The sequence below is a fragment of the Phocoena phocoena genome, chromosome X (assembly GCF_963924675.1).
Source record: "Phocoena phocoena chromosome X, mPhoPho1.1, whole genome shotgun sequence".
Classification (NCBI taxonomy): domain Eukaryota; kingdom Metazoa; phylum Chordata; class Mammalia; order Artiodactyla; family Phocoenidae; genus Phocoena; species Phocoena phocoena.
Window position 1 is genome coordinate 128,221,037 of NC_089240.1, and position 27,327 is coordinate 128,248,363.

Consider the following 27,327-nt stretch of genomic DNA (forward strand, 5'->3'; position numbering starts at 1 on the left):
AAAGTGCAGTCCTGCCTCCCAGCGTCTTTGTCCGTCGGGGCTTGGGGGAGAGGCGGGACGGGCAGCAGTGGCCTGGGGCGGGGGGGAGGAGCCTTGATCCCACCCCCAGCCGAAGATGCTGCCCTGTGCGTTCTCCGGCAGACACAGCCGTGGGCAGGCGGCATCAGCAACATCTCAAAAAGGATGGCTGAGCCGGAAGGGGACTCTGGACCCAGCCCGACCCTGTGCCAGGGTGGAGAGGAGAGGACCGAGGTCCAGTCCACCCGTGACAGCTCCAAGAGAGATGCTGAGAGAAAACCAGTGAGCTGCCAAATGGGCTGGCAGGGGACACGGAGGAGGAAGAGTCCTGAGCCAGCCAGGCAAGGAGCAGTGGGGACACAGTGCTTCTAGACCTTCTAGGAGGGGGGAACGCTTGTGCCGAGGCCCAGGGGTAAATCAGGAGCAAGATGCAGGGGGGAGGGAGGGGCCTCACTTCCAGAGCCTGGCCTTCAGAAGCAGCGAGAAGCCACGGAAGGGTTTTCAGCAGGATGGAAACAACATGGGATTCATGCTTAAAGGAGGCTGCGTGGAGGGTTGCTTGGGGGGAGGCAAGAGCACTGTGCTTGGCTCACGCACTGCTGCTGGGACAGAGGTGGGGCAGCCATCGTGGGGAGCAGCGTGGCAGGTCCTGGAAAGCTAGGCAGAGTTCCCGTGTGACCCAGCAATTCCACTCGGAGACGTAGACCCAAGAGAATGGAAAATAGATGTTCAATCAAAACCTTATACGTGGGGCTTCCCTGGTGGCGCAGTGGTTAAGAATCCGCCTGCCAATGCAGGGGACACGGGTTTGAGCCCTGGTCCGGGAAGATCCCACGTGCCACGGAGCAACTAAGCCCGTGCGCCACAACTACTGAGCCTGCGCTCTAGGGCCCACGAGCCACAACTACTGAGCCCGCGTGCCACAACCAATGAAGCCCACGCGCCTAGAGCCCGTGCCCTGCAACAAGAGAAGCCACCGCAATGAGAAGCCTGCGCACCACGACAAAGAGTAGCCCCCGCTCGCCGCTACTAGAGAAAGCCCGCGCACAGCAACGAAGACCCAATGCAGCCAAAAATAATAAATAAATTTTTTTAAAAAAACCTCATACGTGAACATTATTAACAGTACTATTGATGGTAACCAAAAGTGGAAACAACTCGAATGTCCATCAACAGATGAATGGACAAGCAAAATGTGGTCTGTCCGTACAATGGAGTATTATTCAGCTTGACAAAGAAAGCAGACCAGTGGGTGCCAGGGGCTGGATAGTGACTGCTGAATGGGGTCAAGGTTTCCTTTTGGGGTAATGAGAATGTTCTGGAACTACAGAGGTGATGGTTGCACAATACTGTCAGTATGCTAACTACCAACAAATTGTGCACTTTAAAAGGGTTAATTTTGTGTGATGTGAATTTCGCCTCAAAAAATAGATAATAGGTGATGGATACATTGATCAGAAAGAGGTAGAAGTGATCGACGATTGATAGATAATAAAGAGAGATGATAGACTGGTGATGATGATAGATGGATGGATGGATGGATCACAGGTAAAGAGATAGACATAGACGAAGGAGCACACCGCTTGACGCAACCCAGGCCAGATGTGCTGAGGCCTGAAATCCCAGATGCACTAGAGAGAATAGAAGAAAGTCATGCGGGGGGTACCTCAGACTCTGGGGGAGGGGACGGGTGGAGTGAGAGTCAAGGTGACCCCTGGGTTCTGGCTTGAGTGGCCGGTTGGGCGACGGCATCCATTGCGGAAGAAGGGACAGGTCGGGGAGAAGGTGCTGCGTGATTAGTGCTTGCTGGGCCCAGGCCCTTGGCCCCAGCGGAAATGATGAGTAAGCGCTAGGAGGTGGTCCGAGGGTGCATTGGCCAGCAGAGAGGCAGCTGGTGGTTGAAGAGATGCATGGACGCGCGGTGCTTGGTCTCTCATCTGGGGGACGGGAGATAGACGGCGTTTTCTCTGAGTTTTTTTTTTTTTTCTCATTTATTTTTGGCTGCGTTGGGTCTTCGTTGCTGCGCACAGGCTTTCTCTAGTTGCAGCGAGTGGGGGCTACTCTTCGTTACGATGTGCAGGCTTCTCATTGCGGTGGCTTCTCTTGTCATGGAGCACGGGCTCTAGGCATGTGGGCTCAGTAGTTGTAGCACTCAGGCTCAGTAGTTGTGGCTCGCAGGCTCTAGAGCACAGGCTCAGTAGTTGTGGCGCACGGGCTTAGTTGCTCCGCGGCACGTGGGATCTTCCCGGACCAGGGCTCGAACCCGTGTCCCGTGCATTGGCAGGCGATTCTTAAGCACTGCGCCACCAGGGAAGTCCCTTAGCTGAGTTTTGAGGTCAGGATTTGTTCCTGATCCAGGACAAGTGGCAATTTGGAGGGTTAGGAGGTGTTCCTCCATCTGTTCCCAAGATTGTGCAAGCCGTCCCTACCTGATAATAAATCCTTTTTTTTTTTCAACTTACAAAGCTAGAATGGTTCTGTGGTCTGCCACCAAACCCTAATTGATACAAATGGAAACAGGCATACCCAGCGAATACCATTCAAAAGGAAGTTAGTGGAGAGAAATTAACATCAGACAAAGTACACCTCAGGGCACAAATCATTATTAGGAGTAAAAGGGGTTGCTGCCCAATGATTAAAGAAATAATCCATTCAGAAGCATTAACCATTCTGAATGTGTCTGTAGCTGCCTAATGACAGAGCCTCTAATGTACATCAAACAAAAAAGTAGCAGTGGGCTTCCCTGGTGGCGCAGTGGTTGAGAGTCCGCCTGCCGATGCAGGGGACACGGGTTCGTGCCCCGGTCCGGGAAGATCCCACATGCCGCGGAGCGGCTGGGCCCGTGAGCCATGGCCGCTGAGCCTGCGCGTCCGGAGCCTGTGCTCCGCAACGGGAGAGGCCGCAGCAGTGAGAGGCCCGCGTACCGCAAAAAAAAAAAAAAAAAAGTAGCAGTAAAAGGAAAAATTAATAAATTAGTAAATTCACCACAGTAAATCGCACTACCTCTCACTCCAATTGGTAGCTCAAGCAGACAAAAATAGGAAGAATATAGCACAAACTGAACACACTTGATTAACAGACATCCCCAAACTAGAGACTACACACTTCAAGTTCACCTTGAACACTTAATAAAACCCACCATGTTCGCAGCCACAAAACAAATCTCAGCAAATGCTAGAAGAATGGGTATCGTACAGAGCATGTTCTCAAACTGCAATAGAATAAGATCATAAATGGATAACAAAGCTAAAATTAAGTCCTCCCATATGTTTGAAAATTTAAATTTACAAATTTAAATTTAAAAATACACTTCCCAATAACTGATTGGTCCAAGAAGAAATATAATGAAAATCTAAAAAAATGTTAGAACTGAACAACAATGAAAACGCGACATTTGAAAACGTGTGGAGTGTAGCTCAAGCAGTACTTAAGAGTAAATGTATAGCCTTAAAAAAGTAAGCTGAGCCCCAACCCAGGAAGTTAGAAAAACCACAGTAGAATAAACCCAAAGAAAGTAGAAGGAAGGAAATCACAAAGACAGCAGAAATTAATGAAATAGAAAAAACAAAGATCAATAAAACCAAAAGTTGGTTCTTTGAAATTAGTAAGATAGACACAAGGCTCTGGCAAGAATGAAAGGAGAGGAAAACAGGGGTAAAACCACGGATACCATAGCCCTTTCCAACATAATGAGAGACTCTGGCTTAAGCATGGGAGCTTGGACACCCGTGCAAGAGGCTGCTAGATCACATATATTTCAATTATATATATATATATATATATCAGCTTTATATATATGAAGCTGCTAGATGCTCACATCTTTACCCCACCTCATGCAGAAGACCACACTTTATTCCCTGGCAAGTTAGAACAGAGGGTCTTTGGAAATGCAGATTAAAGCCACAGTGATATATCTTTTTATTCCCATCCACTGACTGATAGAAATTAAGAAGTCAGACAATAGCAGGTGTCGGCATTGATATGGAGTAGCAGGAACTCGTACACTGTGGTGCTACACAAACTTGTACAGCCACTCTGGAAAACAATTTGGTGTTATCTAGTAGAATTAAAGATGTACATATTTATGGCCTAACAAGGTCACTCTTGAGCACACCCTAGAGAAGGTCCTTCACAAATACCCCAGATTACGCGTACAGGTCGTTCACAGGCAGCATTGTTTATAATAAGCAAAAGCCAGAAAAAACCCAGGTGTCCATTAACAGGTGAAAAAACAAACTATGTTGCAGTCATATGATGGAAAACCATTCAGCGATAAAAATGAATGAACTCCAGCTAGATGTATCACACTCGGATGCATGTCACAAATGTAATATGGAACTAAAGCAACAGGTTACAGAAAAATACATCCAGTATGATTCCATTTATATAAGCTCTAAAAATATAAGATATATTGTTTAGAGATGATGCATATGTGGGACAAGTAAGAAAAGTAAGGAAAGGCTAGTGGTTGCTTATGTCAAGGGAGGAACAGGGTATATGGGGGCTTCAGAGTCATTGGGAATATTGTCTTCTGGTTGACAGTAGGGACACGTGTAGCAACAAAGGATACAACAAACAGAGTAAAAAGGCCTCCTACAGAACGGGAGAAAATATAAGTCACATATCTGATAAAGGGTTAATACCCAGAATATACAAAGAACTCCTACAACTCAACAACAACAAATCCAATTACCTGATTTCAAAACGTGCAAAGGGACTTCTCTGGTGGCACAGTGGTTAAGAATCCGCCTGCCAATGCAGGGGACACAGGTTCGATCTTCCCTGGTCTGGGAAGATCCCACGTGCCGTGGAGCAACGAAGCCCATGCGCCACAACTACTGAGCCTGCGCTCTAGAGCCCGAGAGTCACAACTACTGAACCCGCGTGCTACAATTACTGAAGCCCGCAAGCCTGGAGCCCGTGCTCCGCAACAAGAGAAGCCACCGCAATGAGAAGCCCACGCACCGCAACGAAGAGTAGCCCCCGCTCGCCGCAACTAGAGAAAGCCTGTGCGTGGCAACGAAGACCCAACGCAGCCAAAAATAAAATAAATTAAGTTTTAAGAAAAGATTTAAAAAATGTGCAAAGGCCTTGAATAGACATTACCCCGAAGATGATATACAAGTGGCCAACAAGCATACAAAAACATGCTCGACATCACTAATCATCAAGAAATGTAAATCAAAACCACAATAAATTACCTGACACCCATTAGAATGGTTACTATTTTTTTAAAAAACCCCAAAAAAACCCAGAAAACGTCAAATAGTGTCAAGAATGTGGAGAAATTAGAAGTCTTGTGCACTGTTGGTGGGATTGTAAAATGGTGTAACTGACATAGAAAATGGCAAGGAAGTTCCTCAGAAAATTAAACATAGAAGTACCATGTGGTCCAGCAATCCCACTTCTGAGTATGTATCTAAAAGAATCGAGAGCAGAGCTATTTACATATCCATGTTCGTGGCAGCACCATTCACGATAGTCAAGAGGTAGAAGCAACCTCAGTGTCCGCTGACTGATGAAAGGATGAACAAAATGTGGTCTAGACACAAAATGGAATATTATTCCTCCTTAAAAGGAAGGAAATCCTGCCAGATGCTACAACATGGGTGACCCTTGATGACATTATGTTATGTGAAATAAGTCAGTCACAAAAGACGAATATTGCACGATTCCACCTATGTGAGGTCCCTAGAATAGCCAAATTTATAGACACAGAAAGTAGAAGGGTGGGTGCCAGGGGCTGGGGAAAAGCAGAGTTGCTTAATGGATATAGCGTTTCAGTTTTGCAAGATGAAAAAGTTCTGGAGATCCGTTTCACAACAATGTGAGTGTACCTAGCACTGCTTAACTATACACTTAAAAATGGTTAAGATGGTAAACTTTATGTTATGTATTTTTGACCACAATAAAAAAATTGACTCAAGAAGAAACAGAAAACCTGAACAGTCCCATAATTACTAAAGAAATCGGCAATGTGATTTAAAATGTATGGATAGAGGGGCTGGTGGCTGCAACAACAAGGAAGGCCTAGATAGTTTTACAGATGTATTCCATCAAGCCTTTAAGGAACTGATAACCCTCGTCTTAGATAAATTGTTCCAGGGAACAGAAAAAGAGGACGTGCTCCAAAAACAACAACAAAACCCATCCAGCCACTACACCATGACAAAGTTGAGTTTAGCCCAGAAAATGCGAGGGTGGTTTAACATTAGATAATCAATTAACACAACTGAACACATTAACTGATGGGAGGAGGAACATTCTGTCATCAACTCAGTGCTTTTTCTGAATGCATTTGATAAAATTCAACATATAGCAAACTAGGACTGGAAGGGACCTGCCTTAATCTCATAAAGGTGTCTGTAAACACCCTCTGCAAACATCTTAATTAATGATGAAACCTTAAGAATATTCTCTTTGCTTCCATTCAACCTTGTACTGTCCAGGGAAGTAAAGTGAGAAAAAGAAACTGTAGTTAAAAGGACTGGAAAAGAAGAAACAAAGCAGTCATTCCTCCCAGATGGCATGACTGTGTAAGTAGAAAACCAAAAAGAATCCACAGGGGACTTCCCTGGTGGCACAGTGGATAAGACTATGAACTCCCAGTGCAGGGGGCCTGGGTTTGATCCCTGGTCAGGGAACCATATCCCACACGCATGCCGCAACTAAGAGCTCACGTGCCGCAACTAAGGAGCTGGCAAGCCGCAACTAAGGAGCCCGCCTGCCACAACTGACACCCAGTGCAACCAAATAAATTTTTTTAAAAAGTCACCTTCCTTGGAAAAACATAAAAAGAATCCACAAAGAATTATTAGCCCTAATACAAGCATTTATGAGGCTGCTTGAGACAAAATGCATACGCCAAAGTCAATTCTGTTTCCTTTGTTGTACACCGGAAACTAACACAACATTGTAAATCAACTGTACTTCAGTTTTTAAAAAGTCAGTTGTGTTTCTATGTACCAGCAGCACAATCAGAAAGTGAATTAAGAAGAAGATAGCATTTATAATGCCATAAAAAAGCAAGTCCTGGGACTTCCCTGGTGGTCCAGTGGCTAAGGCTCTGCACTCCCAATGCAGGGGGCCTGGGTTCGATCCCTGGTCAGGGAACTAGATCCCGCATGCCGCTTCTAAAAGATCCCCCATGCCACAACAAAGATCCCTCACGCAGCAACTAAGACCCGACGCAGCCAAACAAATAATAAATAAGTAAATATTTTTTAAAAAGCAAGTCCCTAGTAACAGCTCTACCAAACACGTGATGTTCAAGTCCTTAGGGGAAAATGTACTGAAAGGATCTTAATAACTAGAGAGAGATGCTATGCTCAGAGGTGGGGAAATGATATTTTAGAGATGACTAGTCTTCAAAGGGATTCAAAATTCAACAAAACCTCCATTTACCTCTTCAAAAAAATCCCAACGGTGTTTCCTGGAACTTGACAAGCTGTTTTTGAAACTTCTAAGGAAAACTAAAGGGCCTAGAATAGGTGACAGAATTTTGAAAGATGATGACCCCCTCCCGGTATCAAGGCTTGCTTTTAAAGCTGTAGTAAGTAAAACAGGGATAGACAGAGAACTACATTCAACATCCTGCCATAAACCATAATGGAAAAGAATATAAAAAAGAATCTATATATGTGTATAACTGAGTCACTTTTCTGAACAGCAGAAATTAACACAACATTGTAAATCAACTATACTTCAATTAAAACATTAAAATAAAAAATAAGACGGGGGGACTTCCCTGATGGCACAGTGGTTAAGAATCCGCCTGCCAACGCAGGGGACACGGGTTTGAGCCCTGGTCCAGGAAGATCCCACAGGCCGCGGAGCAACTAAGCCCACGCGCCGCAACTACTGAGCCTGCGCTCTAGAGCCCGCGAGCCACAACTACTGAGCCCGCGTGCTACAACTACTGAAGCCCACGCGCCTATGGCCCGTGCTCCGCAACAAGAGAAGCCACCACAATGAGAAGCCCACGCACCGCAACGAAGAGCAGCCCCCACTCGCCGCAACCAGAGAAAAGCCCACGCGCAGCAAGGAAGACCCAACGCAGCCAAAACAAAGTCCAGCAAGGCATCACCATTTCACACCCACTGTATTGACCGAAAGTACGAAACACAAAGTAAAAGTACTAAGTCCAAGTACTGGTGAAGATGAGGAGAAACAGAAATAAATGTCTATACAGTGGCAGTGGGAGTGTCATGTGGGCCACCAGCTTGGAAAGCGATTCCTCCGCCCCTGGCAAACTCGGAGCGCACGTGCCCTATGACCCGGCGAGTCCCCTTCCAGCATCTAGAGAACCCCGCCCTCAGCAAGGCCGCCTCCCCACCCCTCGCAGGGATACTGATGGAAGGATCCCATGCAGCTGGACGAATGGGCCATCCACATGGATCGGCACAGATACATCTCCAAAGGCCAGCTGCGAGGGGAAGGAGCCACTGGCAGAAGGAAAACAACAGGATTCCCTTTGTGTAAGATGTTAAAACTCACAAAGCTTGCAAAGGTCCTTCACCGTTGCCACTGACTTCAGACTAGGGGCTGCCTGTCTTCTGCCTGGGACCGGTGGACAAGGCCCTTGCAGGCCATACACATACATACTTATTAAAAATTGTGTTGCCTGGAGACAGATTTATTTTCTTCTGTGGAAAGGTAGGACAAATGTTCCCAGCGCTGGGACTGAAGGCGTCTGTCTTTCCCGAAGCCACCAAGGACACGTGTGTGCTGGGGTGGAGGCTGAGGAGGGACACGGTGGAGGGGAGGGGCCCAGCTGGCCATGGTGGGGGGACAGTCCTTCCAGTCTTAGTGTTCAGAGACCCTCCCCCATCACTCTCCCGACAGCCTGCCTCTCCCGGAGCTTCTAGATCCCTCCCTGGCCCCTTCTTGGGCATTTGGCCTTCCCCCTTGGGGGAGCGGGGTGTAGCCCTCCGGATCTGCTGGGCCTTCGGGTTCTGGGTCGCTTGCCTCCCCTGACGCCCCTGGTCTCCCAGTTCCCTCTTGTGACTCCCACCCACCCCCAGTGCTCTTCACCCCGAGCCAAGCTTCTTACGCTAAGACCCCACCAGCTCCATTGGCCACCTCCTCCTGCCTTGTGGGCCCCTCAGTCCTCCCCTCCACTGGCACCCCTGCTCCATAGGGAGTGACGCCCCAGCAGAAAGAGCCCAGGGATCTCCTGGATCCTTCTGCGTTCGCCGCTTACACCCTGTCCACCGCCACGTCTCCTGGGTCCCGCTCCCCCTCTCCACGCCTACAGCCCCCCCGATCCAGGTTTCCCCCATGCTCTCCACCCCTGGGCCGCCAGCTTGCGCTTGTTCAAATGCAAAGCCGTTTGCCAGCCCTCTGCAGCCTCGAAGCCCACCTCGACCAACTTGTGCTCCAGGTAGGAGAAAATGCCCTGTGGGCGTGTCACCGGCAGGCTTGGCCTCGGGCAGTCCCCATCTCCCTTCCTGCCCAATGCCTGCTGCCCTTCATGGTTCAGGGCCTCGTGGCCTGATGGTTAAGGGCAGGGACCCGCGGTCGACTCTCAGCCTTACCACTTACTAGCCCTGTGACTTTGTGCAAGTTTCCTAACCTTGCGAGCCTCAGTCTCCCCACCCGTGAACCAGGGGAAATAACTGCACCCGCTCTGGGGTCATTGGAAGGACTGAACTCTTAGACCAGCCCTGGTACATCGGAGGATGACAGTAGGAGTAGCGCCGTGTGCTTCAAGGTCAGCTTAAACTTCACTTCCTCTGTGATGCTCTCCGTGATGCCCTGAGCGCCCCCAGACTTGACTCCCCCTCCTTGGTGACCCACAGTGCCCTCCACAAATGGGCTGTCCTGGCAGTGGGGTCTCATCTGTTGGCAAGTAGTTCTGCCCCTGAGACCCGGGAGACTCTCGGGGCAGGTGGCTGTGGGCTTTGGCTCTGAACGGTGCCAGTGCCAGGGCCAAGTCTGGCGCTCAGTCAGGGCACTTCATGGAAGGCTATGGAATGCCCGCCTGCCCCCACCCCCCCCATGGGAGGGCACCGCCCCCTCTCACCTGCTCCGGGCAGGTGCGCGGCCGGCCCTCTGCCATGCCCACCGAGGCCGGCAGAGGGCAGCAGTGCCCTGCCCTGCGCCGTCGGGCAAAGGGGTGGGCGCGGAGGGGCTGGGCTTCCCGGGCCACCCAGGACAACTCGGGCTGGGAGCGATTGCATTGTGGGGAGGGAGACTGGGGCTCCTCCGGGACGCACTCCTGGCACCGCCAGCTGCTCCTCGGCCCGGCCGGCGGCCCGCTCAGGTAGGCAGGAGCCGGGGCTGGCTAGGGCGCGGGGTGCAGGGGTCGCCGGGTCGGGGTGGGGGGCGCCACCTGGGAGCCGGGAGAAGCCAGGGGTCCACAGGCCGACTAGCCCGAATCAGGCGAAAGCGCTTAGGCGCCAGCCCAAGTCCTGCGACGACACCTCCTGATGCCTGGGGGCACGGATTCCCCCCCCCGCCCCCCCCCCCCCCCCCCCCCCCCCGTCCTGGCCAACGGGTGGCCCTGGCGCTGGGAGGTAGGGCTGCGGCTGCTGCCCCCAAATGCGAGAGCTGGCGCCTCTGGCCACGGGGCAGGGCACGGGGTAGGGAAGCGGCCCGCCTGGCTCCCCGCTCCTACAGCCACCCAACTGGCCCAGCCAGGTGGCAGCGAGCCCTGTGGCTGTCACCTCACCCCTGAGCCTGCCTGCTGCTACCGCACCCTGTGGAGGAAACGGGGAGCCTGACTCAAGCACACCTGTTCCCGCACCTCGGGTCACGGCCTGAGCCCTGCCGCCTTGGTGTGCGGACGGTGCCCTCTGAGGGAGGCAGAGGAGCCGGCTGCCGGCTGCCACTCCCTTCCCCACCCCACACGTGAAGGGGGAGATCCAGACCCATCCTGGGATGGTATTTCCCCGAGCGAGCGGGAGGGGGACAGCCTGCGACCAGTTGCCAAGTCTGAAGCTAAGGGCTGGGTTCCCACCCCCTCCCGTGCATCCTCTATGCTGGCACCAGACTGTACCTGGCACGACTTTGCCAGTCCCTGGGGGTGGGGGGGCGTGAGGGGAGAAGGTCTCCCAGGCGGGCTGCCTTGGCCAGTCTCTCCCCTGCCCCCCGCCTGGACAAACGCAGGCATTGAGGGTCAGGACTCGCCTCCAGCCAGGCGCCAAGGCTACCGAGGGTGAGGCCTGCTATGCAGGGGCGCAGGGCCCTGGCCCTCGCAGGGGGGCTCCGTGGCCCACTCTGCACCCTTCACAGGGACCCCGGGGGGACACGGGGAGGAGCACGCTGGCTGGCACAGGGCGGGAGTGGGGGACTGGCTGTGTGGGTCTCATTTTTCTGGCTGAAGGAAACCCTGTCCCTTTGTCCCCAGATCCCAGGGGGTGTCTCTCTGGGGGTGGGGAGTGGCAGGGAGCCCCCTGGTCAGAACAGCCTGGATGGGGATAGGGACACCATATAGCGGGTCCCTGGCCTGGGCCTCTGGACAGAGGGGACATTGTTGGCGTGGAGGCAGGGCTGCCTTGGCCCGGCCACTATTGACAAAGCTGCCAGCTGTGGTGGAGCCTGGCTGCCAGGCCTCAGCCCTCCTGGCCTCCCTCCTCCCCCAGGGTTGAGTGTGAATGGAACCAAGCCTTGCCTGTCTCCCTCCTACTCAGGACAATGCCCCCCACAGCCATCCTGTGTCCGTCACCACTGCCCCGGGAGACGCCTCTGCTGCTGCCCTTCGCTGCGGTAAGTGCCTGAGTCCTGCGTCCCCAGAGACCCCCCTCTGGGGCAGGGAAGGCAGGTGAGGAGCGCGGAGGAGCCTGGAGCCTGGGCTCCCACGCGCTGCGCCTCCAGCTGCGGGCCGTCTGCCCCTCACCCGCCACAGACACTGCCACCGATACCAGGGTCCAGAGGAAACGGCCCTGTCCCCAGGCCAGGCCTGACCTTCCTGTCTGTATTCCCAAGATAAGGGCCCAGGGGCGTCCTCTGAGCTCTCCCCGCAGCTGGGGGGCCGGAGCCGGCAGGCTGCTGAATGACAGCGGGCCCACTCCTGGCTGGCACGCGCCCACACGCCCAGCTGTGCGGGACCTTGGCTCAACTCAGGACCTGGCTTCTGTGCCGGGGTCAGGAGGAGAGAGGCGTGAGGGGCCATCACGGCCCAGGGATTCGTGGCGCGTGTCACCTGGGCACTGCAGGAGGCTGCTGGGCAGCGGGAGGTGAGCTGGAAGGCGGAGCAGAACCCCGGATCAGAGCCTCCTCTGGAGGCTAGGGCCCCGCCCTTCCCCTCAGGGCTCAGCCTTGGGCCCCAAATGGGTGGGGAAGGGAGCCCATGCCCAGCTTCTGGCTAGGACTTTCTTTCAAGCTCTCCTCTCCCCTCCCGCCCTCTCTGGCTGTCCTCTTCTCACTCCACCCCCCCCACGTTAACCCTCCCCGTGCCAGTCCCAGTGGACCCTGGCTGCCGGGGCTGATGGGGCAAGGGACAGGCCTCCCCCAACCCCCTGCACCCTGGGTTGTCTCTTGGTGCCCCCCAACTCCCCCATCCCCGCTCTGAGCACCCCCAGCTCAGTCTGGGGCCCTCCCAGCCCTCTGTTCTCCTCTGCCTCGGCCCTGGCCACCGGCCCCTTGCTTCCTCTGGGGCAGGCAGCGGGGTGTCTGGCTCTCTCCTCTCTTCCGCTGGCTTCCCAGGGCAGCTTTTCTCTCCCACCCTCGCTGGCCCTCAGGCCCTGGTCTCTGGGCTCCTGTCCCCTTTCCCCTCGCCCTCCGCCGCCCTCCGCCGCCGCCCCCCACTCTCCGCCCTGCTCTCCTTTCTGTGGTCTCTCCTCTCTCTGCCACTCAGTCCTTCTGTTGGTGTTCCTGTGGCTTTTCAGGATCTGCCCCCTTCCACAATCTAGATGCATCTAAAGTAGATGAAGGAAATTCCTCGTGCATGCGTGCACCCCGCCCCCCACCTCCTGGGGACTCTCCGTACCCACCCCCCACCCCGCCCCGTCCCTGTCTCCCTCTGACTCTTTCCCTCTCCGCTTCCCCTGCTGCTCCCTGCCCCCGCTTTCTGCTGCTGTCTCTCTGCCTCTCCGTCCTTCTTCCCCTCCCCTTCTGTTGTCTCTGTCTCTCCTGGATTCTCCTTTTCCTCCTGCCCCCTCGTCCTCCATTCCCACGGCCGCCCTGACTCGTGCCTTCCTGCCCGGCCTCCCCCAGGGCCCCGCGATGGCGCCCCGGCCTCCACTGGGCGCCTGCCTGCTGCTCGTGCTGCCGCTGCTGTGCCCACCACTCGCCCCGACGTGGGCACACCGCTTCCCAGCGCCCAATACCACCCTCAACCGCTTGGCGCTGGCCCCAGGCCGGGGCGCGCTCTACGTGGGCGCGGTGAACCGCCTTTTCCAGCTCAGCCCCGCGCTGCGGCTCGAGTCGGTGGCTGTCACAGGCCCGGTCCTCGACAGCCCCGACTGTGTGCCCTTCCGGGAGCCGGCCGAGTGCCCGCAGGCCCGGCTCACCGACAATGCCAACCAACTGCTGCTGGTGAGCGGCCGGGCCCGGGAGCTGGTGGCCTGCGGGCAGGTGCGGCAGGGAGTGTGTGAGAAGCGGCGCCTCGAGGATGTGGCGCAGCTGCTGTACCGGGCCGAGGACCCCGGCGACGGGCAGTTCGTGGCTGCCAACGCCGTGGGCGTGGCTACGGTGGGCCTGGTGGTGCCCGGGCCAGGCGGGGACCTCCTGCTGGTGGCCAGGGGCCTGGCGGGCAAGCTGTCGGGCGGGGTGCCACCCCTGACCGTGCGCCAGCTGGCTGGGCCACAGCCCTTCTCCAGCGAGGGCCTGGGCCGCTTGGTGGTGGGCGACCTCTCCGACTACAACAACAGCTACGTGGCGGCCCTCGCTGACGCTCGCTCGGCCTACTTCGTCTTCCGCCGCCGTGGGGCCCGGGCACAGGCCGAGTACCGCTCCTACGTGGCTCGGGTCTGCCTGGGGGACGCCAACCTCTACTCCTATGTGGAAGTGCCCCTCACCTGCCGGGGCCATGGCCTCATCCAGGCCGCCTCCCTCGCCCCAGGCGCCTTACTGGGAGCGTTTGCTGCCGGCCCGAGGGGGGTGCAGGCAGCCCTGTGCGCCTTTCCCCTGGCCGACCTGGACGCGACCATGGAGCGGGCCCGGCGCCTTTGCTACACCACGGGCGGCCGGGGCCCCGGCGGCACGGAGGAAGCCACCGTGGAGTACGGCGTCACATCGCGCTGCGTCACCCTGCCGCCCGTGAGTGGCTGGGCCCGGGCCTCACCCCTGCCCTCTCACCTGAGGCTTTCCGCACCGCCACCTGGCAGCGGCTCCCGCCTCTCCCGCGGCCTCGTGTCGCCCGGCCTGCCACCCCGGCCCTGTCCCTCTGTGGACCTGCAGCATCTCTCTGACCAGGGCCGGGGCTGCCACACGTAGTCCTGGCCGAGGGCAGCTGGACGCTCCCATGCGACAATCGCCTGTGACCTCTGCTTTAGAGGATGGCAAGGAGGGGCCCGCCTGTCTGAGTCTCCTCGGCCAGCCTCTCCCTCTCTGCGGCGCAACCTTGAGCCCTTCTCGCCTGCTGCCTTGCCATCCTGGGCTGACTGCAGATCTGGGCCCAGGGAGGGTACCTCGTGCCTCTTCCAGGAATTGAATCCCTCCTCTCCGCCCCTGCAGGACTCCCCCGAGTCATACCCCTGTGGCGACGAACACACCCCTAGCCCCATCGCGGGCCGCAGGCCCCTGGAGGCGGGGCCTCTGCTGCAACTCAGAAACTCCATCAGCGCAGTCGCAGCCCTCCAGGCAGACGGACACACGATAGCGTTCCTGGGGGACATCCAGGGCCAGCTGCATAAAGTAAGGGCCTGGTGAAGGCGGGGCGGGCCTCAGCCAGACCCCCGGTCCCAGCCTCAATGCTGCCAGGCCGGGCCCGGCCTCAGTGGCCTGACTGGAGGCGCTCCTGCCCTGTGGGGGCTCCCAGAAGCCCCGTGAGTCACGGGTTCCTGCCACACCTCTCGGCCTGCGCCCTGCTGGCAGGTCGGAAAGCCAGGCCGCACACTGACGGCTGGTTCCCAGCCGATAAGAGGAGACTCTTGCCTTTTCATGACCTGCTTGTCTCCCCACAACTGCCCTTCCTCCCCTGGCACCCAAGGGCCCCACCCAGGGTGGCTCTGCCTCCCTAGCTGGGTGAGGCGACATGGGCAGGCTGGATGCCCGTGGGCCTGCCCCACCCTCCACGGCACGGCCTGGCCGCCCTGGGCCGGCAAGAAGGGGAGACAGCTCTGGGGGCCGGGATGCTCCCCGGGAACCCCAGCCGGGACAGCACCTGCTCCGAACGGTTAGCCTGCGGCCATCTTGAGAGCAGGCCTTGGCTCGGCGGGCTGGCCCAGCCCTGCCCTTGTCATCCCCCCAGGTCTTCCTCAATGGCACCCGAGGCCAGGTGTACCACTCACAACAAGTGGGGCCCCCGGGCTCGGCCATCAGCCCCGACCTGCTGGTGGACAGCAGTGGCAGCCACCTCTACGTGCTGACTTCCCAGCAGGTGAGGGCTGTCCCGGGGGTGGGGGGTGAGCACACGAGGCCCGAGGCCCTGCAGCCACCACCTCCGTACCCCGCCGCCTGTCCAGGTGGACCGCTTACCCGTGGCAGCCTGCCCCCAGTTCCCCGACTGCAGCAGCTGCCTCCAGGCCCGGGACCCCCTGTGCGGCTGGTGCGTCCTGCAGGGCAGGTGAGTGGGGGCTGCTCCCGGAGCACTTCTAGGTGGGCCAGGAGGCCGGGTCGCGTCCCCGAGGTGGGACGCAGGGCCGTCGCTGAGTTCCCCCATCCTGCCCTGCGTACCCAACCGAGAATCTGGTGGCGTCCCCTTCCCCCCGCTGCCCAGCCTGTCCACTTCTCCTCCCCCCAGCCCCCTCTGGGCCAGGCCTCCGTCACCTCTCTCAGGTGTCCCCTGGCCCGGTCCAGCTCCTCTCCAGCCCACGCTCCACACGGCAGCCTCAGGAATCCCTCACGGCAACCCTAAGTCAGGTTCACGTGCTCGTGCGCTTGGCCCCTTCCTCTCTGAGCAGAGTCCCTTTCACCCCCACTGCTCGCTGCGCTCCAGCTGGGCCGTCCTCCCAAGCCCCTTGCCGCAAATCACCCAGGGAGCCTGAGTCCCACACAGGGACCCAACGGGCCCCTGCCCCACAGGTGTACCCGCAAGGGCCAGTGCGGGCGGGCGGCCCAGCCCAACCAGTGGCTATGGAGCTACGAGGACGGCCGCTGCCTGCACATCCAGAGCCTGCTGCCGGCCCAGCACCCCCGCCAGGAGCAGGGCCAGGTCAGATGCCTGCCGCCGCCTGCCGGGGCGGGGGCTGCCCCGTCTTCCTCCTCTCCTGCTGCCTCTGCTCCCAGCCCTCCCTTGCCCTGGATCCCTCTCCCTCGGCGAGCTGGGCCCCCCAGGAGGCCCCCGCCTGCTGTGCTTTCCTCGCGTGCGTCGCAGGTCACCTTGTCTGTGCCCCGGCTGCCCACCCTCACCGTGGACGAATACTTCCACTGTGCCTTTGGGAACTATGACAGCTTGGCTCACGTGGAAGGGACCCACGTGGCCTGCGTCACCCCTCCCCAAGACCAGCTGCCGCATAACCCTCCAGGCACAGGTGAGGGGCGCCCGGGGCGAGGGGCAAGGGGGGAGCCGGAGGGGCAGGAGCCACATGGCCGCCCCTGCCACCACCATATGCCCCCCCAGAGCACATCACCTTGCCCCTGGCCCTGATGTTCGAGGACGTGGTCGTGGCTACCACCAACTTCTCCTTCTACGACTGCAGTGCCGTGCAGGCCTTGGAGGCGGCTGCTCCGTGAGTGCCGGGCCCAGCCGCTGGGTAGGGGTGGTGACTCCCGATGGCGCCCCACCTGAGCAGTCCCCCGTCCCCCCAGGTGCAGTGCTTGTGTGGGCAGCCGCTGGAGGTGCCACTGGTGCCCCCAGAACAGCCGCTGTGTGTACGGGGAACGCTGCCCGGAGGGCGAGAGGACCATCTACAGTGCCCAACAGGTGGGCGGGCCCAGCCTGCTGGCTTCTCTTCACCTCCGCCGTGCGCCCGCCCTACCCCAGGCCCGCCTAGGCCCCTCGACTCCTGAAGCGCTAAGGGGTCTCCTTCCCCCAGGTGGACATCCAGGTGCGGGGCCCAGGGGCTTGTCCCCGGGTCGAGGGCCTGGTAGGCCCCCTCCTGGTGCCTGTGGGCTGGGAGAGCCGTTTGGCCCTGCGCGTGCGGAACCTTCAGCATTTCCGGGTGAGCATTCCGGTGGGTGGGGGAACAGCGACAGCGGGGGAGGGGCAGTGGTAGCGGCTGACAGCGTCCAGGATGCTGACAGAGCCCACCCCCAGGGCCTGCCTGCCTCCTACCACTGCTGGCTGGAGCTGCCCGGAGAACTGCAGAGGCTGCCAGCCTCCCTGGAGGAGGTGGCCGGGGACGCCGGCCTCATCCACTGCCAGGCCCAGCAGGTGGGCAGCTGCCCCACAGACTCACCTGCCACTGGACGCCCGGGCCCTCAGGGGCTCGCCCCCTTCAGCCTGTCGTCACTCAGGAGGCCTGCCGTGGGCAGGCCTGGGCGTGCACAGGAACGTGGTGCCCACAGCCCCTGCTGGGAGATGCGGGGGCCCTGAACAATGGCACCCATTCTGGGAGGAGCGTCCTGGAGGAGGCGGGCGGGGGTCAGGGGGTGTCCCGAGTTGGGTCGGGCCTGACCCCGCCCTCCACCCACAGTTCCAGCCCTCCATGGCCCAGCGGGAGCTCCCGGTGCCCATCTACGTCACCCGGGGCGAGGGCCAGAGGCTGGACAATGCCCGCACTCTTCATGGTGAGCCTGGGGGCGGCACAGCAGGCAGGGCGGGGTGTGCAGCCGGGGGAGGCGCCTCAGCGCGCCGCCTGGCCTTTCCTAGTGACCCTGTACGACTGCGCCGTGGGCCACCCCGACTGCAGCCACTGCCAGGCGGCCAGCGGGAGCCTGGGCTGCCTGTGGTGCAGCCACGACCGGCCCACCTGCCGCTACGGGCCGCTGTGCCCGCCTGGGGCCGTGGAGCTGCTGTGTCCCGCACCCAGCATCGACGCGGTGAGTCCCCAGCCCTCCCCTACGGCCCAGCCTCTCACTCATCCCCCATCCCCCATCGCGGTCCGCCTGGCCCCGCCCTGCCCCCCACTGTCTCAGCTTTACCAGGGTCAGCGCAGCCCTGCCCCAGGCCCCCAAACCCTAGCAGCTGTGTCCCACCTCGGTCTGGTCGGCTGGCCAGGCACCCCCCGACACCGCAAAGGAGGAGCAGGTTGGGGGCATCCCATCACCACCCTTCCCTGTTGCAGATTGAGCCCCTGACCGGCCCCACTGAGGGCGGCTTGGCCCTCACCATCCTGGGCTCCAACCTGGGCCGGGACTTTGCCGACGTGCAGGACGCCGTGAGCGTGGCTGGCCGGCCCTGCAGCCCTGACCCCTCTCTCTACCGCATCTCTGCCCGGTGAGGCATCCTGGCAGCCGGGGGCGGAGGGACGCCCTCCCAAGGAGGCCCTCAGAGACTGGCCGCCCAGAGAGAAGGGAGGCTCGCAGCCAAGAAACGTGGGCCGGGGTCAGATGCGCCGAAGGAAGATGAGGCCGGGGGAAGTGGGGGGGGGCTGGCAGCGAGAGGAGTGGAGGGGGTGGGCTCTGGGCAGCGGCTGGCAGGCGGCCTGCAGCTCCCGACAGGCGAGGGCTCGGCCCACGGGGCTCCTGAGCAGCTCTCGGGCCTTCGCTCTGCAGAATTGTGTGTGTGACATCTCCTGCCCCCAACGGCACCGTGGGCCCAATCCAAGTGGCCGTTAAGAGTCGGCCACCGGGCATCTCAACCCAGCACTTCACCTACCAGGTCAGTGCCCACCCAGGGTGCTCCCCACAGAGGGGGTAGTAGAAAGAAGGGACAGGAGGGCAGTGACACCTACGTGAGGATTTCCAACCTGACCTAAGGTTAGTGGGAAGCGTCACCTCATGTCCAGGAGGGAAGCCACGCGATCCGAGTGATCGCTCTGGCCACTGAGTGGACGGTGGGCTGTGGGCAGTGGCGGGATGGTGAGGACGCTGCCCACCGGCCGCTGTCCAGGAGGGAGGCAAGCAGCGGAAGCAGTGAGTGCAGCGGCCGCCGGATGGCCAGGGGGACCACTCGGGGACGCAGAGCTGTCAGGACTTGCTGCCCACCCGGCTGCCTGCGGGCAAGGGGATGGGGGAGAGCAGGGATGCCTCCAGGTGCCAGCCCGAGCCCTCGAGACTTGCTGGAGCCAGAGAGCCTGGGGTGGGAGCAGTGGGTGCAGGGGCAGGGGCAGCACCCCAAGGAGGTGACTGGATCTTGGGGCTTAGAGCTGCGGGGAGGGGGGCCTGGGAGGTGCAAGCCGCGGCAGAGGACAAGGAGACGCAGCGAGGAGAGAAGAGCACCCCCTGGTGGGGCAGGGCGGCTGGCAGGAGAGCTGCGGGGCTGCAGAAGCTGGGCACAGGGCTTCCAGAGGGAGAGCAGGGTCAGCCGTGGCCCAGGAGGCAGAGCTGAGAAGTGGGCCTCCACGTGCCCCAGCTTGCCCTGTCCCCCAGGACCCCGTCCTGCTGAGCCTGAGTCCCCAGTGGGGCCCCCAGGCAGGGGGCACCCAGCTCACCATCCATGGGCAGCACCTGCAGACGGGAGGCAACATCAGTGCCTTTGTGGGCAGCCAGCCCTGTCGTATGTGAGTCCCTCCTCCTGACCCCAGCTGGTCGCTGTCAGCTGGGGATACTCCCTATGGGCCCCAGCGTCCCCTTGCGTACAATGGGGGCGATGAGCTCAGGGCTCCCCAAGGCCCCCGTGAAAGTCCCAGGTCCACGGCTGCCGTGCCCACCCCAGGGGTCTCTGCCCTTGGTGAGGGAGGCAAAGCAGGCCTCTGGTGGGGAGGCCGGGCTGAGGCTAGAGCCCAAGATGCCAGATACCTCCCCACCCTGCAGAAGGGAGCCAGTGTGTCCTGAGGCCATCGTGTGCCACACCACGCCCCAGGCCAGCCCAGGAGAAGCTGTGGTTCGAGTGGTCTTCGGCCGTGCCCAGCGCACGCTGCTCGCCAGCCCCTTCCACTACACCGCCGACCCCCAGCTCGTGGCGGCGGAGCCCAGCGTCAGCTTCCGGGGGTGAGGACCTGATCCACCCGGGGCAACCTGTGCACCCTGCCGGGAGGGTGGGCAGCCAGGACCGGACTGGGCTGCCCGCCGCCCCTGGTCCTGCTGAGTGCTATCCTGGCGCAGGGGCGGGCGGCTGATCCGAGTCAGGGGCACGGGCCTGGACGTGGTAGAGCGGCCCCTGCTGTCCGTGTGGCTGGAGGCCGCAGAGGAGACGGCTGTGGCGGTGCAGCCCCGGGACCCGACCCCCAGGGGGAGCTGTTGGGCCCCCGCCGCAGCCCCCCAGGCTTGCACCCAGCTTGAGGGGGGCCTGCTGCAGGTGAGGCCCCACCAGCAGGTGACGCCGTGCCCCGCGAGGGGGCGGGGTGGCCCCCACGTCCCTGGGAGCGAGCGGGCAGCCCCGGCTCACCCTGCCTCGTCCCGGCCCCGCCGCCTCGCAGTGCTCCACCGTCTGCTCCGTCAACTCGTCCAGCCTCCTCCTGTGCCGGAGCCCTGCAGTGCCGGACGGGGCCAGCCCCCGGCGCGTCTTCTTCGCCCTGGACAACGTGCATGTGGACTTCGCCCGCGCCAGTGGGGGCCAGGACTTCCTGTACCAGCCCAACCCCCGCCTGGCCCCACTCAGCCGAGCCCGCCCCTACCGCCTCAAGCCAGGCCACATCCTGGACGTGGAGGTGAGGCCTCCTGCCGGCCGCCGCTGCGCGGGGGCTGTGGGCACCAGCTGGGTGGCTCAACTCAGGCCCCGGATCCGGCTTCCAGGGTGAGGGTCTCAACCTGGGCATCAGCAAGGAGGAGGTGCGCGTGCACATCGGCGACGGCGAGTGCCTGGTGAAGACTCTCACGCTCACCCACCTGTACTGCGAGCCGCCCGCGCGGGCCCCGCAGCCCACCAATGGCTCCAGACCCCTGCCGCAGTTCGTGGTGAGGCTGGGCCCGGGGTGCCGGGCTGGGCGGGCGGAGCGCTGCAGGCCGGCGCTCAAGAGCCCCGCGTCCCCGCTGCAGGTGCAGATGGGCAACGTGCGGCTGCCGCTGGGCCCCGTCCAGTACGAGGCTGAGCCCGCGCTCTCTGCCTTCCCCGTGGAGGCCCAGGCGGGCCTGGGCCTGGGCGTGGCCGTGCCGATCGCCGCCGTGCTCCTCCTGACCCTCGTGTACAGGTGAGGGGGCCGCCCTGCCACGCGCGCACCCGCCCCAACTCCCCTCCTCACCTTCGGAAAGGGTGGCCCACGGCGGGCCTCTGCGCAGGCGGCCATCTTGGCGCAGTGGCCTCGGCCCAGGCAGTTCTGGTCCCGTGGCTGACACCTGGCCCCTGGGCCGCAGGCACAAGAGCAAGCAGGCCCTGCGGGACTACCAGAAGGTTCTGGTGCAGCTGGAGAACCTGGAGATCGGCGTAGGCGACCAGTGCCGAAAGGAGTTCACAGGTCGGGAGAGGGCGGTGGGGAGAGGGTAGAGGGCGGACCTGGGCCTGAGCTCACACCTCAGTGGCTCCTGGCCTACAGACCTGATGACAGAGATGACTGACCTCAGCAGCGACCTGGAGGCCAGCGGGATCCCCTTCCTGGACTACCGCACGTACGCCGAGCGCGCCTTCTTCCCCGGGCGCGGCAGCTGCCCGCTGCAGCCTGCCCTCGAGGGGCCCGGGGAGGAGGGCCGCCGCGCGCCGGTGCGCCAGGGCCTCATGCAGCTCTCCAACCTGCTCAACAGCAAGCCCTTCCTCCTTACGGTGAGGGCCGCGGGGGCGGGAGGCGGGCCTGGGCGAGGAAGCGGGCCAGGCAGCAGGTGTGGGCTCGGGCGTGGGAGGATGTGTGGGGCGCAGGGCTTCCCGGGGTGGGTGCCAGCACCCCCTCCTCCCGCCTAGCTCATCCACACCCTGGAGGAGCAGCCCAGCTTCTCCCAGCGGGACCGCTGCCTCGTGGCTTCGCTGCTGTCCCTGGCGCTGCACGGCAAGCTCGAGTACCTGACCGACATCGTGAGGACGCTGCTCGGAGACCTGGCTGCCCATTACGTGCAGAAGAACCCCAAGCTCATGCTACGCAGGTTGGCCTTGGCCTGGCCGGTCCCGGCAGCAGGGGAGCTGGCTCCGTCCAGCCTTGTCCTGGCGTGCGTGGGGCTGGGAAGCCCTGGGAGGCGGGCTGGGTCCGGAGCCGCTGGTGGGGAAGCAGATGGGCACCCTGAGCGGCGAGCCGGGCACAAAGGGTGGCCAGGCGGAGCAGCTCTGCCCTCCCACTACCGCCTGCCTCAGCCTGGAGACAGGGTGGCCCTGCAGCAGCCCCTCTGACCCGGGGCCCGCTCCCTGCAGGACGGAGACTATGGTGGAGAAGCTGCTCACCAACTGGGTGTCCATCTGTCTCTACGCCTTCCTGAGGGTGAGGGCCCCTCTCCCCTCACGCCATTCTGGGGCTGCTGCCTCTGGCCTCACTGATCTGCGCCCCCATTCCGCCCAGGGGCCTCGGGCTCGAGGGCGGGGGGTCGGTGAGGGAAGGCTACGAACATTTGCCCGGCTGGATGTGAAGCAGAGGCTGCTGGTGTTGCCTGCCGTCCATCTTCGCTCTGTGCAGCGGCCGCCCCTCCCTGCCCGCACCGCCCACCGCCCCCCAGCTGACGCCAGCCCTTCCTGGTGGTTGCAGGAGGTAGCGGGTGAGCCGCTCTACGTGCTCCTGCGGGCCATCCAGTACCAGGTGGACAAGGGCCCCGTGGACGCCGTGACGGGCAAGGCAAAACGGACCCTGAACGACAGCCGCCTGCTGCGGGAGGACGTGGAATTCCGGGCCCTGACGCTGACGGTGCTGGCTGGCCCGGGGGTTGGTGGGGCTGCGGCGGGCAGCGTGGTGCAGCGCGTGCCCGCCCGGGTGCTCGACACGGACACCATCACCCAGGTCAAGGAGAAGGTGCTGGACCAAGTCTACAAGGGCACCCCCTTCTCCCAGAGGCCCTCAGTGCACGCCCTAGACCTCGGTGAGAACCTACCCCTCCTGCCCCGCCCGAGGCTCTTCTCACCTGTGGCCACTCGGCTCCGCCCTACGGGAACAGGCCGTGGGCTGACCGGCTTCCCTGGGTCCCCCCAAGAGTGGCGCTCAGGCCTGGCCGGTCACCTAACCCTGTCGGACGAGGACCTGACCTCCGTGACTCAGAACCGCTGGAAGAGACTCAACACCCTGCAGCATTACAAGGTGCCGGGCAGGTGGGCGCTGGGGGCAGGCTCCCGCCTCGGGTCAGCCAGGGAGGGAGCCCAGCCTCTGCTCCCCTCCCCGCCAGGTCCCGGATGGAGCCACGGTGAGGCTCATTCCCCAGCTGCACAACGGAGGCGCCGTCTCCCAGAGCCCGGCCCCGAGCTGCCCCTCTGGGGAGAGTGAGTGCCGTGGCCCAGCCGCACCAACCTGCCCCCGACTTCGAGGTGGGCAGGCCGGAGTCCCGGTCATGCCGTCTGCCGTGTCCGGGTCTCCCCAAACCTCGCCAGCGGGGAAGCCACAACTCCAGGCTGAGCCGGGGGCCCGGGGTGGACGAGGGCGGCGGTGCGTCCGGGTCGGGAAGCTCCAGGGCCGTGGGGTGCTGGGCCGAGCGAGCCCCTGGGCTGCCACCCTGTCCTCCACATCTCTCTTACCCTGCGGCCCTCGGCGCCCCCCACCCTGCCCCACCTCACCAGGGAAGCAGGCTGGGCCTCCCCGGCCGGCGGCATGAGGGTGCACAGGACTGAGGCCCGGCTTCTGTGCCCTCAGACGTCCCCGCGCTGGAGGACGGTGAGGACGGCGGGGTCCGCCTCTGGCACCTGGTGAAAGTCACCGATGAGCCAGAAGCAGCGAAGGCGCGGCGCAGCAGCCTGAGGGAGCCGGAGCGGGAGCGGACGCGGGCCAAGGCCATTCCGGAGATCTACCTCACCCGCCTGCTGTCCATGAAGGTAGGTGGGCCGGGGAGCTGGGGTGACGGGGCGGCCCCACCCACTGAGGCAGGCCGCGGCTGGCCGCGGCTTCGAGGCGCACACACCCTGCCCCCCCCCCCATACCGCCCGCGCCCTGCCTTCTAGGGCACACTGCAGAAGTTTGTGGACGACGCCTTCCAGGCCATCCTCAGCGTGAACCGGCCTGTGCCCATCGCTGTCAAGTACCTGTTTGACTTCCTGGACGAGCTGGCCGAGAAGCACGGCATTGAGGACCTGGAGACCTTACACATCTGGAAGACTAACAGGTGCCTCGCCTGCTGCCCCCGTGCAGAGAGGACGCTGGCAGGGCGGGGGCGGCAGGGCCGGGACAGAAGCCCAGGGCCCGGCGGCCCTCGCCCTGGGTTCCCGGCTGCCCCCGCACGGGCTCGCAGGCCAGCTCAGGGCCGGGGACCAGGCTGAGGATGGGAGCTGGGGCAGCCTGCTCACGCCGCGGCTGGCCCGTGTCCCCAGCCTACTCTTGCGGTTCTGGGTGAACACCCTGAAGAACCCACAGCTCATCTTTGACGTGCGGGTGTCGGACAACGTGGACGCCGTCCTCACCGTCATCGCCCAGACCTTCATGGACTCCTGCACCATCTCGGAGCATAAAGTGGGCCGGGTGAGGGCAGAGGAAGAAAGCCTGGCGGGGGAGCCACGGGGGCTCGGAGCAGAGCCCTGGGTGGGGCTGGGGGGGCACGAGTGGCACAGTCAGAAAACCAGGGCAGAGCTCCCCAGCTCCCGCTCACGCCCACCCCTGCCCAGAACAGGATTCCCCCGTGAACAAACTGCTCTACGCCCGGGAGATCCCTCGCTACAAGCAGATGGTGGAGAGGTAGGTGTCGGGGCATCACGGACGAGGGAATGGGTGCTGCCTGCCCCTAACTCTGTCCCCTCCTCCAGATACTACTCCGACATTCGCCAGAGCTCTCCGGCGAGCTACCAGGAGATGAACTCGGCTCTGGCCGAGCTCTCGGGGGTGAGGCCCGGCCCAGAGGGTGCACCCTTCCACACCTGGGGCGGGGGAGGCGGGCAGAGGGGAAGGGGGAGGCTTGGCTCGACGCCCGGGCTGGGGCCTCAACCCCCGCGTGCTGCCCCTAGAATTACACCTCCGCTCCCCACTGTCTGGAAGCTCTGCAAGAACTCTACACCCACATCCACAGGTACTACGACCAGGTGAGGCCCGGGGCACTCTGGGGGGGAGGGGCATGCCTCCAGAGCCCGGAGCCCAGAGCCCAGAGGGAGGCCCCAGGAGTCTCCCCGGGGGCGAGAGGCAGTGTCCAGGCCCAATCTGGACAGAGGAGAGGAAAGGCCCAGGTTGGGGAAGGGGCTCGGCATCCGTCCGGATTCCTCAGGGAGCTCTGGCTCCCCAGGCTGCTACTGAGATGGAGCCAGGGCAGGGCGGCCGGTGGGCCGAGGGCCAGGGCCTCAGGCGGGCCGGCCTCCTCTGCTCTGGTAGATCATCAGTGCCCTGGAGGAGGACCCTGTGGGCCAGAAGATGCAACTGGCCTGCCGCCTGCAGCAGGTTGCCGCCCTGGTGGAGAACAAGGTGACTGACCTGTGAGCTGGGCAGCAGCAGGATCTGCCGGTTCAATGCCCTGGACGGAGCCTCGAAGGAGCCGGCGACACGGGAGTGGCCGGCAGAGAGCGGGAGCGGCTCCCTGCTGCCTACCCGCCCCCCCCGCACCCCCTCCCCTTCCCTCCTTCCCCGCCTGGGTTTCTAACTTATAGCCATCCTTTCTCCCTCCCCCTTCCCCACTGTATTTATGTTTGCTGGAGCATCACATCTGGAAATAAAATAGAAATGTCTTTAGAAGAAGCCCAATGCCCAGCCCCACCTTCGCCTGTGAGTCTCTTCAGTGCCCCAGCACGGCCCTCCCCTCGGCCCAGGGCTACAACTTCTGCTACCTGAGAAAAAGAGGACTCCGAGGCCTTGCTCTCCTCCCTCCCCTGACCCCTGCGGGAAAGGTGCCCCTGCCCTCAGGCCCCCATCTATGCCACCCCATCCTCCCAGTCCTTTCCTTGGCACAGGGACGTAGAACCAAGTGTCGCCAGTCACTGCCAGGTCCCCTCCGCTTCCCTCTGACTCTGACAGTCCCCAGCTGGCCTCCTGGCTCCCCTCTTCGCCCCCCAGCCCTCCTGGGAGCAGCCAGTGTTCTTTCTGAAGAGCCAAAGTGCCCACCGGTCTCTGCCGGAAGCCCACAGTAGTGCCCACAGGCTCGGGGGGCTCCTTGGCCGCCCAAGGCCTCCCCTCGTCTTCCCCACCCACGCCAGCCACGGAGGTCTCCAGCCCATCCTGCTGCCTCCCTGGAGGCTTCCCCACCCACCCCCTTTCTGGGGACCCAATTCTTCTTCCTGGTCCCTTGGATGGGGTCCCAAGGTCACAAGCTCCAAGGGCTCTCTGCCTGACCCGGACACCTCTGCCACTAGCCCACTAGAGCTGTGGGCTTACTTGCTTCCCACTTGAGGACCCCTGAGGGCGGGGCCAGGAAGAACAGCTCCCTACGCCTCCTACGTGGATATGTGCACGTCTTGGAGCCAGTAAGCAAGGGAGGGCTGGGCCGCAGGGAGCCGGGAGAGACCGTGCAGCAGTAGAGTCCCAGGCGGGCCATCCCCAGGCCGTCACTCAGGCCCGGCACCTGTGGTGGGAAGAGCTGCCCGCAGCTCACGCCCCTGACCTTTGCCTGGCCAGGGCCCCCAGCGACGCTACACTGAGGGACAGGAGGGCCCCAGCCTGTCTTGGGGATCAAGGAGCCATCGGAAAAGCGGGGACCCAGCAGAGAGGGGGCAGGGAATGAGGTACCCGTGGGAATGGCAGGGATCGCCTCTGGGAAGGCTCCCCCAAGGGCCAAACAGGAAGCCAGAGAATGTTCCCAGAGTGTCACCGGCACCCTAGGGCACGTGAGCAGGGGTGAAAGCCCGGCCCGCCATGCCCGCAGTGCCCTTGTGTGGCTGTCCCCATCAGCGGGCTCTGGAGCACAGGGATTCAGTCTGAGGACCAGGTCACCGCCACATGCCTACTCAACGGTCCCCTCTGCCAGCCCTGAGGCGCAGGGGCTCGGCCTGGGGCCCGCATCACCACATCCCAGCGTGGGTGACCCCTTGGCCCTGGGGTGCGAGGGAGCTCACTGTGGAGGATGTGTCACACCGTGTCGGTGGAGTGGTGCCCTCTGCCAGCCCCGGGGGGGGCGGGGGGCCTCGTCCTGGGGGCCGAGCCCTCCAAGGCCGCCGTCGCCGCCCCCTCCCCGCTGCATACCTTGCCCACAGCCGAGCAGCTGGGAGGCTATTTATAAAGGCGGGTGAGATCAGCGGCCGAGGCTATAAATGCGCAGGCC

General features: G+C 61.7%; 1 protein-coding gene across 1 annotated transcript; it reads left to right on the forward strand.

Annotated features, from left to right (window-relative positions):
- The first annotated feature begins 183 nt into the window (after positions 1-183).
- Positions 184-25,556, forward strand: PLXNB3 (plexin B3). Its single transcript, XM_065900309.1, has 39 exons — positions 184-300; positions 9,158-9,400; positions 10,056-10,282; positions 11,604-11,727; positions 11,947-12,104; positions 12,894-14,220; positions 14,638-14,817; positions 15,374-15,502; positions 15,588-15,688; positions 16,147-16,276; positions 16,439-16,595; positions 16,685-16,793; positions 16,873-16,987; positions 17,100-17,225; positions 17,321-17,437; positions 17,700-17,793; positions 17,876-18,045; positions 18,291-18,442; positions 18,721-18,826; positions 19,537-19,667; positions 19,921-20,097; positions 20,212-20,404; positions 20,526-20,756; positions 20,842-21,003; positions 21,085-21,236; positions 21,400-21,500; positions 21,579-21,802; positions 21,938-22,116; positions 22,379-22,445; positions 22,707-23,034; positions 23,146-23,249; positions 23,335-23,428; positions 23,796-23,974; positions 24,101-24,261; positions 24,467-24,614; positions 24,763-24,827; positions 24,896-24,971; positions 25,094-25,168; positions 25,452-25,556. Exons 1-39 carry the CDS (start codon positions 184-186, stop codon positions 25,554-25,556), a joined length of 6,834 nt encoding a protein of 2,277 aa, XP_065756381.1.
- The last annotated feature ends 1,771 nt before the right edge of the window (positions 25,557-27,327 follow it).